Source organism: Notamacropus eugenii, chromosome 2 (genome assembly GCF_028372415.1).
Source record: "Notamacropus eugenii isolate mMacEug1 chromosome 2, mMacEug1.pri_v2, whole genome shotgun sequence".
Lineage (NCBI taxonomy): Eukaryota > Metazoa > Chordata > Mammalia > Diprotodontia > Macropodidae > Notamacropus > Notamacropus eugenii.
In genome coordinates this window covers 199,222,475-199,238,642 of record NC_092873.1, presented here as the reverse complement: position 1 = coordinate 199,238,642, position 16,168 = coordinate 199,222,475, and the positions used below count along the sequence as shown (strand labels likewise).

At 37.1% G+C, this 16,168-nt stretch overlaps 1 protein-coding gene across 1 annotated transcript in view; it reads right to left on the bottom strand.

Moving 5' to 3' along the window:
• Positions 1 to 16,168, bottom strand: part of DCBLD1 (discoidin, CUB and LCCL domain containing 1) — a 109,804-nt gene that overhangs the window by 9,928 nt on the left and 83,708 nt on the right. Inside the window, exons 7-11 of the mRNA XM_072643141.1 lie at positions 10,035 to 10,075; positions 6,766 to 6,981; positions 5,915 to 6,039; positions 2,723 to 2,870; positions 2,484 to 2,591 (exon numbers count right to left, since the gene is read on the bottom strand). Of these exons, the coding sequence (XP_072499242.1) occupies positions 2,484 to 2,591; positions 2,723 to 2,870; positions 5,915 to 6,039; positions 6,766 to 6,981; positions 10,035 to 10,075 (638 nt within the window). The remainder of the gene's footprint in view (positions 1 to 2,483; positions 2,592 to 2,722; positions 2,871 to 5,914; positions 6,040 to 6,765; positions 6,982 to 10,034; positions 10,076 to 16,168) is intronic.

Below are 16,168 nucleotides of genomic sequence, written 5' to 3'. Positions count from 1 at the left end.
GGCATTCCCTACTAAGGGACCCCAGGGCCTGAACTATTCTTTAGAATTTGGAGTATGTAGGTTAAAAAAGAAGGAAAAGATAGGAATGTAGATTCCCCCATCCACTCCCAACAGAATGTGAGTTTCTAGAGAGATGGGACTGTTTGTTTCCTTTTCGTCTTTTATATCTCAGCATCCAGAATAGAATCTGGTACACAAGAGGCACTTAGTAAATGTTTGTTAAGTAAGTAAATCCTGCAGGTTGATAATAACATATAGCATTTGCCTTGGGCTTCATGGAATCTTGTAAATCACAGTAAAAATAGTACAACAGTGCTACAAGACATAAAGAAGGAAGCAAATAGAATGGGATGACTATGTTTTTGGTACAGCTCTTTCTGCTTAGTAAAACAGTGGGTAATTTTAAGTAGCTGTTGGTACAAGCGCCAAACTGTTTGCCCTTCCTACAACCTATGAAAACAAAGAAAGGGAGATTGCTCTTTGCTCCTTACCCTCCTTGATCTTTCATCCCAGAAGGTATCCCTAAAAGCCACAAATGAAAAAAAAACCTCTAGGAAAGTTACCTTGTATAAAGTAGGGTACTCCATAAATGTGCCTTTGTTAAATGAATAAAGGAAGGAAAAGATGTATGGGTAGGGAGAGTGAAAGAATTTGCAATGAAGACTGTTTATTTGATGCCCTTGTATATTTAAAAAAAAGGGGGGGAGACAATTCGAAAAACACATCAGCATCTTAACTCACCAAACACTTGTATTCAGAGCCTATATTACTAATAATTGTTAATCCCAATTTATCTCTCTAATCAATGGGGAAAACTCAGTTTCAAAATGCACCACATGCCCCGGGAGGTTCTACTAGGAAATTGGAACAGTGAAATTCACTATTGGCTACAAAAAGGACTTATGTTGAAATAAAGCTTTAACATTTACAAAATACTTCTTTCCACGCAACAACCTTCTCAGATAGGTAATTCATCTACGTAATTTTCTCACGATAATTAAATTACACATACAATAAAAACCCCAAAGACACTGCCACCTTATAAAGGGGACTTTGGCATGTCAATAACGAAGGCAGACATTATGCTGAATTTCCCTTGGGTCATACTATGATAGCTGTATGTTGACTTAGAATCCAAATCTCATCTGAACTCATTTATATATATCTATATATAGATATATACACACATATATATAGACATGCACACATATATACACGTAAAATTTATTTAAACAATCTATATACTATATATATGCTATTACATAGTATATATCAATATTATATAATTATGTTGCTATGTATTTTATGATTACTATATTATATGCTATATATTATAATTTGTTTAAACAATCCCTATGGTCTGAGTGGAAGTGGTAAAGCCTGCAAGTATGGCTTTATATTCAAAGACCACCTATTCAATTTTACCAGGCAAAGTGAATGGAGAAGGGACTCCCCAGCCTGTTTTAAATAGGCTCAGTGCCATAGGGGAATCATCAATAATTAACATGTTTTTATTAAATATCATAATTATTGGTCTAGGACCATTTCCTTTGGCCTCTAACAGGTCCCTATTAGCTGCTAACCTAATGAGAGATGCTGGATTTAGAATGCTTTAGAGTGCGGGTTGGGCCATACTTTTTTTTTGGATAGGACCAATGTGGAATGGGGACTTCGTTTTGCTTGATTATACATGCTTGTAATAGAAGTTTTGTTCTTTCTCTTTTCTCAGTGGAGCTGAGGGAGTTAGGAAGGAAATAGGATTTTTTTTGGAAAAAAAGAAACACTTTAATTTTAAAGGTATGTACAAAACAAATACAAGAGAACTAATTTTAAAAAAATAAATTATTGGTGTGAAAGCTTAGCATAGGTCAGTCAGAACACAATCCTCAGCTTTTCTCTGCAAGTTACCTGTGGAAAGCTGGTAGAAAATTACAGAAAAGAGTCTGCTCAGAAGACACTCAATTCTTAGGTGAGTGGCAACCTTTCTTGGTTTAGCAAATGGGTGCATTACCTTTTGGACAGACAGTGTGGCATAACGGAAAGACCACTAGTCTTGGATTTGAAAGCCCTGAATTTAAATCCCAACCCCGGTGCTTTTTGATCTCTAAGGACTCTGAATTCACCTTGAGGAGCCACAGATCCTCTCTTTTTAAAATGAATGCGATAGTAATTTGAGTACCTATTTCTTAGGGTTGTCCTGATGGAATTGCTTTGAAAACCTTAAAGAACTGTGTAAAGATGAATTACTATTATCATCATCACCATCACAATCCTCGGTGACCTCATGTGTAAAAGAGGATAACAACAATTCAGGATAATAAGAGGATAATAACAATTATAACAGTGAGTGCCTACTTTTGAGAATCAAATGAGATAACACATATAGAGCACTTTGCAAACTGTAATGTGCTTTATAAATGCTAGCCATTATTGTGATTAAAGCAGCTGAAATGCAAAACAACCAGACAGTAAGTGACTTGTACCTCTTTCTTCTTCAGATGAGGGAATGGCCTTTGTGAGAGTTTTCTCCTCTTTCCCAATGGAAACACCTGTACTTGGACTTGGCTTGTGCCAAATAAATGAATTATTACCTGCCAAAGGAGAATGGGGAATGGGGAAGGGAGAAGGTTAAGGAAAAAAATGTACATTCAAATACAAGAAACAGTGGTGTTCAAAGGAAACATCAGGAATTTACATATTCATGCATTTCTATGAGTCCTACCTTGTGTAATCTGACAACCAATCAGTTCCACTTTCAGAGCAATTCTCTGGTGCCAGGTCTTTGGAATAATTCTCACATATCTGGCCATGATGGGAGGGATGAAATTGTTCCGTACTGGGTCTCTAAAGTTAGAGTTACCTTGAAATACCTGTAAGAACAAGTTTCTTTTTTTTTTTAACCTAGAGAGTATGTGTTAGTATGTACATGTGTGTGTCTGTATGTATATGTGTGAATATATACACACATACATGCATTTATTTATTTATGATTAATGGACCAATCTAGCTGTGAAAATTGTCCACATAAAACTAAGATAATGTATTCATTAGAAACTCCTGTGAGTGTAGACAAAGCCAGGCATTTTCTGAGTTCAACCTATTTCACATAGGAAGCAAATGAATTTCTGCCTGGAACTTGTTTAGGGATAATGAAGATAAAGCTGCCCAGTTTAGTTTGACTATCTGGAATTAATGTTGGTTTGATGTCTATGAAAACAGAGATGGTAGTTTATATCTTATCATGAAATCTCTAATTATTAATCACTTTCTTTCTATTTAATGTGCCCACTAACCTCTGCCTATAAATTCTCAATGCCAGTCCTTTACCACATTCAATTCCTACTGATCAAGCTCTCAATAGTAGATAGTTTCTGTTTTCCAGGCTCATAAGTTACTTCGGTTCTTTTGAAAAAGCATAAGCCATCCCATCATTTCTGCCACCACCCCTCCACATACAAAGGCAGTTTTTTTTGCCTGAAAGTCACTGGGCTTCATGACGGTTTATTGTAGTGGTGGTGGTTGTTTTTAAATTCAGATTTATATATAAGACTGAAAATGATGTGTAGCTCTTCTTGTAGTCTGGGTGCCAGTCTAAGCATTAACACAACTGCCTCTCACACCATTTTAAGGTGGTGAACCTAATCTGAATTATATCAATTTTAAGAAAAATTTCATTAAACAGGACTACAGTGTTAATTTACTGAAATATTTCAATGTTCAGAGTGAGTCAACATGAAGATAAAGGTTTAATAGGTTCAAACCCTATCTTTGATCAATCTGTTAGTTCAGTGTGATTGGCTACTTTTCACTAGCTGCTTTAAAAAATATATTAAAGCTAAAGATAATACCAAAAAAAAAAAAATCAAGCATTTCAAGGAAAGATTCCCTCTTACTATTTTGTAGTTATTTGTATCAAAGTTACTTCTCTTCTAGATAATAGATTATAAGTTCCTGGAGGGCAAGGGCTACATCTTAGTCATTATGTCCTCATAAAAGAAGTACTCCATAAATGTTTACTGAATAAATGAAGGCAGAAAACTGAGGTAGCATGATTGAGAAAGCAGGAAGACCAGGTTTCAAGTCCTGCCTTTGACACAGTAGTTCTGTGATCCTACGTAAGTCACTTAGCCTCTTAGTGCCCCAGGCAACTCACTAAGACTAAAAAATTGCAGACAAATTGTTGATCTGAATTGAGAGAGGTTGTTTCCGCAATGGGAGTTCCCTACATGACTGAAATCTATGCTCGAATTTTAAAAAATGGAATGTTATATACTAGGTAGGGATGAGAAATTCACCTTAAAATTCAGACATGTCAGACTATGAAATAGTTCTTAACTTAAGGTCTATGAACTTTAACAAGAAACTGATAATTCTATTTTTGGCTAATTACTTTCCTTTTGTAATTACATCTATTTTATTTTATGCATTAAACATTATTCTGAGGAAGGAATACACAGTCTTCACTAGACCACCAAGAGTCTATGACACAAAAAAAGATTATGTCACTTCTGCAGCTACTTTTCTCATTCATACATGATCAATAAAGGTATCTAATTTCCCTTTCAGCATTGAAAAGCATACTCTAACGCTAATAGCTTATGCTTTTGAAAATTAGCTTCCCCAAAACATCGATATCCTCTGACTCAGAGATTACACTGCTAGGTATATGCCCACGGTGGTTAATAACAGGAGGAAAGGGCCCATATATACCAAGCTGTAGACAGCAGCAATTTTTACAGTAGCAAAGAATTAGAAACAAAGTAGATCCCTATCAACTGAGGAATCTACAGACAGATTGTGGGAAGTGAATGTGATGGAACATTGTTTCACTTAAGGAATTAAATTATTACGTATATGTATATTAGATATTATACATGTTATATGTAATGTATATCATATAGAGATTATTAAATGAAGACCACAGAGAAGTACGAGAAAACTTACATGAACTCATACAAAGTGAAATGAGCAGAACCAGGAAGACAGTATACACAATGACTACAGTCATATGAAATTATAATGATCAAAATTATTAGACTGTGACCCCAAAGAGTTAAGGATCCATGTAAAAACATTTATAGCCGCTCTTGTTGTGGTAGCAAAGATCTGGAAACTGAGAGGATGCCCAGTAGTAGGGAAAGGGCTGGAAAAAGTTATGGCAATGACTCTGATGGAATATTCTTGTACCATAAGAAATGATGAAGGGGATGGTTTCAGCAAAACGCAGGAAGACTTGTATGAACTTATGCTGCAGAGTGAAGTGAGGGTAACAAAGAGAACAATTTATACCGTAACAGCAACAGCGTAAAGACAAACAACTTTGAAAAATTTAAGAACTCTGATTAACACAATTACCAACCAGAATTCCAGAAGACTCAAAATGAAAATGTGCTATCTGATAGAGAGGTGATGGGCTCAGAGAACAGACTGAGACATGATTTTTTGTTTTGTTTTCTGACATGCTGATGTGGGATGTTTTGCTTTGCTTGTTGATGTTTGTTTGAGAATACCTCTCTTTAATAAGGGTCTTGTTTTTCTTGCTTATTGGGGAAGAAGGCAGGAGGGAGACAATATAGATTGGAAAACATAATAAAATTTAATTTTAAAAATTATAATGATAAGCTTGGTCTCAGAGAAGAGATATGAAAAGAAGACACCTCTCCTTGGTTCTTTGCAGAGACAGTGAGTGGACTATGGGTATGTAAGACTACCTGTATGTAGAAGTTTTTTTTTTAATGTGTTGGTTAATGTTGCTAAAGTGTTTTTTTCTACTTTTTTCTTTGATGTTATAAGTAATGGTTCTCTGAGAGGAAAAGAGGGACCTACATTGGAAAATGCTGGTAATATAAAAATGTACTAAAAATGAAGAATAGTTTCTCCAAGTCAGATTCTTCACCTCAATCATTCTTCTTACCTTTTCTTCATTGTTCACAATTCCTTTGTAGGTCTTCCACTTGGGGTTGAGATTTTTGAAATTCATCACAAAAGACTTAACATAGAAGTTGAAATTTGTTTGGGTGGATCCTGCAGTCCTAATCCCTTGTAACAAGACAGTTTCTTTTGGTTAGTTTTCTTTTTAAACATTTCCCACCACCCCCCTTCCCCATATTTAGGTATGTATACCACATTCAAAATCTAAAACTTCCAGTTACATTTTTTTTTCTATAATAGAACACAGACTTCTAAAATACGTTAACATGTTTTTTCTATTTTAACTTCATTTTGCTGGTCAGGAAAGAAATAGTTTCACAGCTATTATTTTTTTTAAGAACTGTAACTAATACTCTTCTCCAATTCTTGGAAAAAACTTCATTTCATGTATTTTTATATAAAGTTTCACACAGCAATGAAAAAAACCCTAACAATTTAAAATTTATATTTTAAACTGAAGAGTCGCTGAATGATCATCACACTCTTATCTCCAAATAAATGCTGATTATGGAAGACAAATGGAGCCAACTCAGTATGTGTCCCTCATTCTCTCAAACACTGAAGTTTTGAAGAGTCATTTCATTTTTAAAAATCTGTCAGGCAGTAGGTCAATTTGTTAAATACCTATATGTGCCAAACACTGTGCTAAGTGGTAGGGACAGAAAGAAAAGCAAAAGACAGTCCTTGTCTTGAGGAACTCGCAATGCCCATGGGGAAGCAATATGCAAACAACAATATACAAGGAACTCACATAACAGTAGCCTGTCATGAAATGAATTCCTCAACACAGTGCTTCTCTATACCTACAAAATTAAAATTTAAGTGCTCTGATACCTGTTATTTTCTTTGTCTCACCCAAATCTATCTCCAGCCACTCCTCAGACTTGCGGTTGAGGCTGGTATCTCCTGAAGCCCATGATGGTCCTTGGTCCTGGAGCCGTGCCTGGGCAGGAGACCAATGAATCTCTTCTCCATTTTCATTGACCCAGTGCCAAGAGGAAGAAGCTGTGATTTGCCTGGCAGGTTCCAAACTCAGGGATTTATTGCACCCTACAATAAAGAAATAAACGATTCAGGTACAGGTCTAATCATGGATGGTGAAAGAAAACAAAGTAAGAATAAAATCCCCTATTGTCCTAGAATTACTCAGCTGATTTTCTGGTTAGTGATATGATAGAGATGAATCAAGTGACTTAGGTGAGCATGGAAGAATTAGGAATTTGTTTGCATGTTCCAAACTTGTATTGAACATATGGATATTGGAGTGATTTAAAGATCTTGTGCACTTTTTCAGCTTCCAAATGCCCACCGGGAAGCCTGGTAATTTGTTCACTATCATCATATCCAGCTTAGGTTACGCCTTTTTTTTGTATCTTCTTAACCTGACCCTGATCCCTGGTGCCACTCCTGGCTTAGGTTAAGCAATCAGGGCTCAAATCTCACAGGGTTAGGATTCAGCATGTTTTAAAAGAATCCTACAAATTGGTGAATGTCAGACTGCCATGGCTGATGTCCTTAGGACTGGTAAATCATTCCAGTAAGTCCTCCCTTTGAAGGAATTGCAGGGATTGGGACAGCAAGTGATTAGGAACTGAGTGAACTGAGTGAACCACACTGACTCCATCTTGTAACTCAATTTTGGAGTTAGCTCAGTTCCCTTTCTATTCAATTATGAGTTTAGTCCAACTCCTGCCTTGTGAGAAATTTTTATTTAATTGTGAAAATTGGCAGAAAATCTTATTGTATTGTTTGAACCTAGCCCTGTACATCTGGGAAACTGGACCACTTCTATCTGCTGTTTAGAGACTCTTAGCTAACAATATAGGTTACGCTGAGCTGAAATCAATCAGATCCAAAGATTGTTGCAAGGAGTCTCACAATTGTACATCTCAAGCAGCCCATATGTTGTATCTGAAAACTGGCCCCATACTGATCAGTCAGTCACTGTTTCCATGTTCCTTTGACTGTTCACCAACAGTTGAGGAAATGGAACATCTTTTTCCCCCCTTATTTCAGGGAATTCTATCTGTTCGTTGTCCCCTTCCCAACTTAGAAAATCCCTAATCTTTCCTCCACTTACAAATCATATTACCTAATGTATCCTAATTGTTTTCTTTTAATTAAGTGGTCTTATTTGATTATTGTTTGTAATGTATAAAATCAGTCTCCCCCTGTATTTGGGGTCCAGTGTCAAAGCTGAGGAAAGTAACTGGTCCTGATTTATTGGAAAATTAGATTGCATTGCTTAATAAATCAATATGCTTAGAAGCTCAAACCTTTGTTTCCTTAGTCATTTCATCTTTCACCCACCACCCATTGATACATTATATGTTTTTAATCTAGGACTCTGTATTCCTATATTCTGTTCTATCATATTCACTAATGAAAATCTCATTGCCAAACAAAAATGTCTCCCTTCCCTGCCCAGACTGAGAAGCTGAGTGATTATGAGTGTCTGTGTGTCTGTCTATCTATCTATCTATCTATCTATCTATCTATCTATCTATCTATCTATCTATCTATCTACAGAACAATAATGGAGAAACTTTTCATTGGAATATCAAATCAGAACCTGATATGATGCTGTGGGGAAGAAGGACATAACAAACGTTTGACCAAGGTCTTATATTTACATAACTAACCAGTAACTGATCAAGACAAATGGCATAAAGGATGCCATCAGAGAGATGTGCAACTGGAAAATAAGGTATACCGGTCATGTGTAAATATAGATAGATAGATACATACATACATAGATACATAGATACACAAAGAGATAGAGAAAGAGAGAGAGACAGAGACAGAGAGAGACAGAGACAGGAGAGAGACAGAGAGAAAGCGACAGAGACAGACAGAGACAGAGAGAGATACAGAGAGATACAGAGATACAGAGAGAGACAGAGGGATACAGAGAGAGACAGAGACAGGAGAGAGACAGAGAGAAAGAGACAGAGACAGAGACAGACAGAGAGAGACAGAGAGAGATACAGAGAGAGACAGAGGGAGACAGAGACAGAGAGAGAGAAAGACAGAGAGACAGAGAGACAGAGACAGAGAGAGAGACAGAGACAGAGAGAGACAGAGAGAGACAGAGAGAGAGACAGAGAGAGACAGAGAGAGACAGAGACAGAAAGAGATAGAGAGACACAGAGAGAGAGACAGAGAGAGAGAGAGAGAGAGAGAGACAGAAAGAAGACCCAGAAGACATCTTGTGTGTTCCAACAATATCAACACATGGTCAACTGTACCAAAGGAAGGTCTCTTCATTGAGTGGGTCTCCATTTTTGGTGATTAATTGGAGGAAATGGGCAAAGATAGCTAAGGATAAGAAGCTGTCAACAGGTTGAGAACTACACTGTTATAGAGAATATTCACACTAATGAAATCAGAGATCTATTAAAGTACTGAAGTAATGAGTTCATTAAATTTACTCAAAATAACTAATAATAATAGCTAATATTTATATAATGTTTTAAGGTTTGCAAAGTGCTTTAATGTATTATCTCATTTGATCCTCATAATAACCTTGTGAGAAAAGTGTTATTATTATCCCCATTTTACAGATGAGGAAACAGGCTGAGACTGATTAAGTAATTTGCCCAAGGTCATACAGTGATAAAGTGTCTGAAGCAAGATTGTAACCTCCACATCCAGCACTTTACCCACAGGGCCATCTAGCTGCTTGTAAAAATTAAATGGCAATGTGGAGACTATCTTTACCTTTTTCCCCAGCTAAAGTTTAGTAGGATAAGAATTCCACTAACCTCAGAATAGGTGTCATTTCTCATTTCACTGGGGGGGGGGGGGGGGGGAGGAGAAGGATGGAGAACAAAAACAGCTTTGGTGTGTTGAGTTTAAAATAGACAAATTACTATATCATAGTGCTTTTCATGAGTTATTAATAAGCTTTTTTCTTTTATAATTATTTCTCCAATTTTCTTATCCAACCATCATAAAATGAGTATGTATGTTACTTAGCTCTGTTCAGCATTCAATATTTTATAGAATACTTGATTTCAAAAGGTAGAGAAGGCATGGCATAGTAACTAATGGGGGACTATAAACATTCATAATCTCCAAGAGGTTATTTCAATATTTCTTACCATTGGATGAAAACACAAATCGCTTATGTGACAGAGAACCACTGGGGGGGAAAAAGAAAGAGTACTTATTGTTAGATGAGTTTTTCCAAGGGCAAAATAAGCAAGTATACTTTATATAATACAGACACACTGCATACAGATGCCAAAGGATATGAAATGACATGTGCACAAGACATTCCATCCTCCAAACTGATAATTTTCACTAATTATTTCCTATGCCTTGAATTCTCTTCATCTCTGTCTCCTGTCCTTACAAGCTTCATTCAAGTCCCAGCTAAAACTGTGCCTTCTGCAACAAGTTTTTCCTGATCTCCCTTAATAGTAGTGCCTTCCCTCTGCCAATTATCTCCAATTTATTCTCTATGTATCGTTTGTATATAGTTATTTGCATATTGTCTCCTGAATTAGATTGGGAATTCCTTGACAGCAGGGACTATTTTTTTTGTCTTTCTATTTATCTTTCATGCTTAGACAGTATCTGGCACATAAGAGGAGCTTAATAAATGCTTGTTGATTGACTGATAGGCTTCAGAAAGCAATGCCATTATAGAAAAAGAGTACTTTTGGCAGGGCTGGGGAGGGGCAGAGGGCACTGGCAGGCTATGATGGTGGTTCGGGGGACCCTAGACTTGCTTTCACATGAACCTTGTTGGACTTATCATCTAATGATAAGGCTCTAGAAGAGGAATGAAAGGCTTTGTCAGACCATATGACTGGGACATTCATTTTAGGTGAAGCCGGGGCCATCCTGTGAGTGGGGATTGGAACAAAGAGGATGTTGATCCGAGATGCCCAGTCAGGCATTATGGCACCTTACTGGCCACTGTGGGCTCCAAGATCGCCCAAATTGCACGGGTACAGGACAGCTATTTATCTTGTCCACTATAAAAAGGGCACTCACAATACTACAAAATTCATAAGTGTGCACTGACGGAGACATGACATGTGAAATAGTACCTCTATTATGCCTCCCTGGAAGTTACGACATAAAACAAGAAAAGAAGAAAAACTTTGTGAGACTGATGAACTGCCATCTTTCCTTCCCTTTTCTTCCCACATCTCCCAGTGGCTGGTTACCAGAGCCTCTCCTCCTGCCACCTGGACACAAAATAACTGGGAACCCTAAAACATCTCTATCAGAGCTGCTCAGAGAAGCCAGGGCCTTGAGCTCTGCTTGCCACCAGCAGCAGACTGGGGAGCAGCACCTCCCTCCTCCAAGTCCAAAGCCACACATAATGCAGAGTCAGGAAGTCAGCATGCATTCATTAAGGACATATTGTGTGCCAGGCACCAGACTAAGTGTAGGGGATAGATAGAAAAGCAAAAGACAGGATCCTTTTCCTCGAGGAGCTCCCAGTCTACTGTGAGAAACAACATGTAAACAGCAGGCATATATAAGATTAAAGATACAAAGGAGATGAATGTGATTGAAAAGGGTAACACCTGAGCAGTGCAGGAGGCTGAGCCTTGAAGGACATGAAGGTGAGAGATACAACATTACAAGTGTGGCAGCTCAAAGGCATGGAGACAGGATCATAAAATATGTGAAGTGGGGGAAATGGTGTAAAGAACATGGAAAAGGTAGGAAACAGCAAGGCTATGAAGAACCTTGAATGCCAAACATAGGAGTTTATATTACATCCTGGAGTTTCTAGGAAGCCACTGAAGTTCATTTAGAAGAACATGGGGTAGGATGCAGAGTGGGGTGTCACCTTACAACTGAGTGGAGGATGGAGCAGAATGGGAAGAGACGTATAGCAGGAAGACCAGTTAGGTGGCTATTGCAGTAATCCAGGTGAGAGGTGATAAGGGCCTTGCTAGGGTTGTGACTGTGTCAGAAGAGAGAAGGGTACATATAGGAGAGACGTTGAAAAGATAGAATGAACAGGTCTTGAGAATAGATTGGCTATGGAGGGGTAGGTGGTGAATGAGAGTGAGGAGTTAAGGATGGACCCCTATATTGTGAACTTCAGTGACTGGAAGGATGATGATGTCCTTAACAGTAATAAGGAAGGTAGCAGGAGGAACTGAGCTTTGAAAAGGAACTCTGAAGAGTTCTGTTTAGGGGACATCCAGTTCAAGATGTCCAAGAAGCAGCTGAAGATGGACTAGAGAGGGAGCAGTGAGCTCATGTGCTCATTTTTTTATTCAGATCATTTCCCTTCTCTCTGTCTCTCCATTTTTGAACAGATTAACTAAGGTTTGTTGGTTCTGATATTTTTGGGGGGAAATAAAAAAGCCCATTTGGTTCTTCCTTAGGTTTATCATTTCTATCATTATCATTTTGGATTTTCCATTTTTATCTATTCTCCAGTTTTCAAGATTGCTACTTTTGTCCTTTTGAGACAGTTCAGTTTTTATTCTTTTTTTCAAAAATGACATGCTCAATTTATTAAATCTATCTTTTCTGATTTGCCAATAAAAAAAGAAAAAAAAGTACTTTTCCTTTAATGTGACTTCCATTTTCCATTTGTTATCAACATTAAAATCTCATTAACAGAACAAAAATGCTCACTGGTCTTTACCAGCTATAATGTATTTTCATTGCTGTGCAATCTTCCTTTTGCAGACTTAAAGGGTGCTCTTAGCCACACAATTTTGCTCTAGAGAGTGAACCATTGTGTCACAGTCATTGCCACTCAATGTTGAGCCTTAGGATCAACCCTAATATCTACTTTCCATTCTGTTGCTGGCTCCTGGACTTCCTCTTTTTCATGAGGGTTCCCAGCTATGCTCACTTCATTCCTGGCTCAATTCCCTCTCTGGACTTCTATGCCTTCTATGCCACTGCTTTTACAAAGGCTACATCAAACTTTCTCTTATTGGCAGCAGTTATCACCTTGTGGTCTAAGTACTAAAAAACAGACAAAACACTTTGATGACTGTATTTCAAAATAATTAGCTTCTTTTGAATGCTATGTATTTTATTTTATGCATTTAAAAACATTATTCTGACAAAGGGTCTATAAGTTTCATCAGACTACCAAAGGAATCAGAGACAAAAAGGTTAAGAAACTCTGCCTTAAGGCTTGGTATTCTGCCCCATTCCTGCATTCTTTGGCACATGATTTTTCATCCTACTCTAGTGAGAAAATTAAGATGATCAAATAGGAAGCAACCTGCATTCTATTTCCTGTCTGCATGCCTTTGTATAGGCCATTCCCATGCCTTGAATGTACTTTCTCCTCACATCATTTCTAAGAATCATTAGCTTCCTTCAAAGCTCAGTTTAGGGGTTAACCATCTATAGGAAGCCTATCCTGATCCCCTCAATTGTTATGACACTCTCCCTTAGAAAAATACTGTGTGTGTGTAATTATATTATATATTTACTTATCTGTGCACATATTTTCACTAATAGAACACCAGCTCCTTGAGGGTAAGGATTGTCTCTTTTTTATCTGTATCTCCCAGTGCCTAGATTTATGCCTGGCTTAAGAACGGTGCTTACTAAATGCTTGTGATTGATTTTATAGAAGAGAAAACTTATGTTATTGCCATCAATTCATCTCTTATGCAATCGTTGCATCAGTCTATTTTTCTTCATTTTAACTTGTTCAGATCCTTTCAATCTCATACCTGGACAACTTTATACCCTATGGGATCTTTCTATCTGACTCATAGCTGAAACCTTCCCTGTGTTGCCTTCCCCATTACAACATGAGCTTCTTGGGAACAGGGACCATCTTACTTTTCTGTCTTTATCCCCTGTGTTTAATTAGCATATTACTTTATGCAAAGTGATTAATAAATATTCTATCATCATTCATTCACTATTCTAAGACCCCAGTTCATTTCCTTACCTTGTCTTTCTTGTTCCATTTCATGTTGTACAGCACTGTCAAACTAATTGTCTTAAAACACCCCTTTCACCATGTCAAGTCCTTGCTCAAAAACCTTTAGAGGCTTCCCATGGCCTATAAAACCTAAAGATTGATGACTTAGCTGGGAATTAAACGCTTTCCAAAATTTGGCCTCAGTCAAAATTTCCAGCATTATTTCCTGCTAATTTTTTATGCAAATCTGTCACTTGTCAACTTGTTCTACTTACAGATGTCAAACACACACTGTCTTTTTGTGGCTCAAGACTTACCTACCTTACCTACAGCACTCCATCTCCCATTTCTGCCTTTGCCTGGAATGACCTCCCCTCTTTGCCTTTGGCTTTTAGAAATCCCTTTCATCCTTCAAGTCAGTTCAAGCACCACATTCTACATGAAACTTTTCCTGAGTTCCCCAACTACTAGTGCCCTCCTTTCTAACACCACCTCACATTCACTTTACATATACTTATATATGTTACTACTAGAATGTAAGCCCCTAGAGAATAAGAACTTCTTCATTTTTGTCTTTGTGTCAAGGCACTTGGCACAGTGCCTATGATTTAGTAGGTACTTAATCAATGCTTACTGATTGATCCATCACTTACACTGCTGTCCATCTTTCTTTACCAAACTCAAGCTTTCCAAATTCTATCCTTCCATCAGGCCAAGTTCAAATACTACTTCCTCCATGAAAATTTCCTGATGATTTCTCTGTCCTCTGAATTCCTAGTACAATTATTGTCTATATCACTTAAAGACCATGCTTTTTGACTTAGCTTAATGTGCTATTTATTATGTTTTGTACTGTAGTTTGTGGTTTCTATTGAAGTTCTCTGAATATACATACTGTCTTGCCACATATATTGTAAGGTCCTGAAAAGGAGTCATTTTTTTTTCTTTTTGGTGTCCCCTTCCCTATCTTTCCGCTGCCTGTCCAGCATACCACTCAATTAATCAACAAGCATCTATTAAACACTTTCTATGTGCCAGGTCCTTTGCTAAGTAGTAGAAGCTCAGTTTTTGTATCAGTGAATATTAGTGAAGGGAAATGCGATTACACATAGATTGAATAAATGCTGTATGCACAATATTGTATTTTAAGTAGGAATTTTTTTTTCAAGATTAGATGACATTGCCTCTTCTTCCAAGGAAATTATCTAAGTTTGGGACATTTAACTTGGAAAAGAGTATCCACAGGAAAAACATGCTAACTAGCTTTAAATATTATGAGGATCAACTCATGGAAGAACGGTTAGATTTATTCTGTTTAGCCTCAGAGGAAACAACTAAGACCAAGAAGGTAAAAGCTATTGGATGGCAGATTTTTACTCAAGAGAAACAACAAACACACTTCCTAACACTTTGCATAATCCAAGTTCAAAAGACAAGCTCATCATATGAGGCAGTAAGTTTCCTGTCAATGGATGACCACTTGTTAGTGATTCTGTAGAATGGATTCTTGATTCAGGTGGGCTAGAGAATCTCCAAGTTCCCTTCCACCTGGGATTCTAGTATCTAATGATAACAATTAAAAATCTGAATATGTTTCCCCTCAAACATTCATGGCAATAGAGGATAAGGATGGGGAAAACCTCAAATCTCTAGGTGTCTAAAGAAATTTCATTTTGGTTAGTAATTTGAGCACATCAATAAATCTTTTAAAGCAGTTATCCTTATAAATGTGAATTTCATCTTTTATTTCCCCAGTGCAATCTCTGGAACAGGTTCCAGAAGTTGTGAAAGAGCCAAATGGAAGAGGATATGAAGCAAGCCTTAAAAAATCCATACATTCTATAATTATCTCTCGAATGATTGTATGTTGCCTAAAAAGAAGCACTTTCTTTACTATGTCAGGACTAACTCAACCACCCCTAAAGTCAAATCTGCAATATCAGAATCAATTAATCAAATAATCAGTATTTATTAAGCTCCTACTATGTGCTAGGTACTGTGCTTGACATTAGGGATACAAGTATAACAAATGAAGTAATCTCTACTCTCAATGAGTTTACATTCCAATGGAGTTCGGAGAAAACAAGTACATATAAAAAAACATAGCACATAAATACAAGGTAAATAACCACTTATGTACGTATACTTATAAGCATATATATATATATATATACACATACATACATATGTACACACACACAAAATAGTTAAATACAAATTACTATTGGAGGGAGAACACTAAAACTTGGCAGGGAATTGGGAAAAGTGTCATGTAGAAAATGTTATCTGCACCTTAAAGAAAGTGAGAGACTCTGTGAGGCAGAGCGGAAGTGACAGTGCATTCCAGCCATGGGAGAT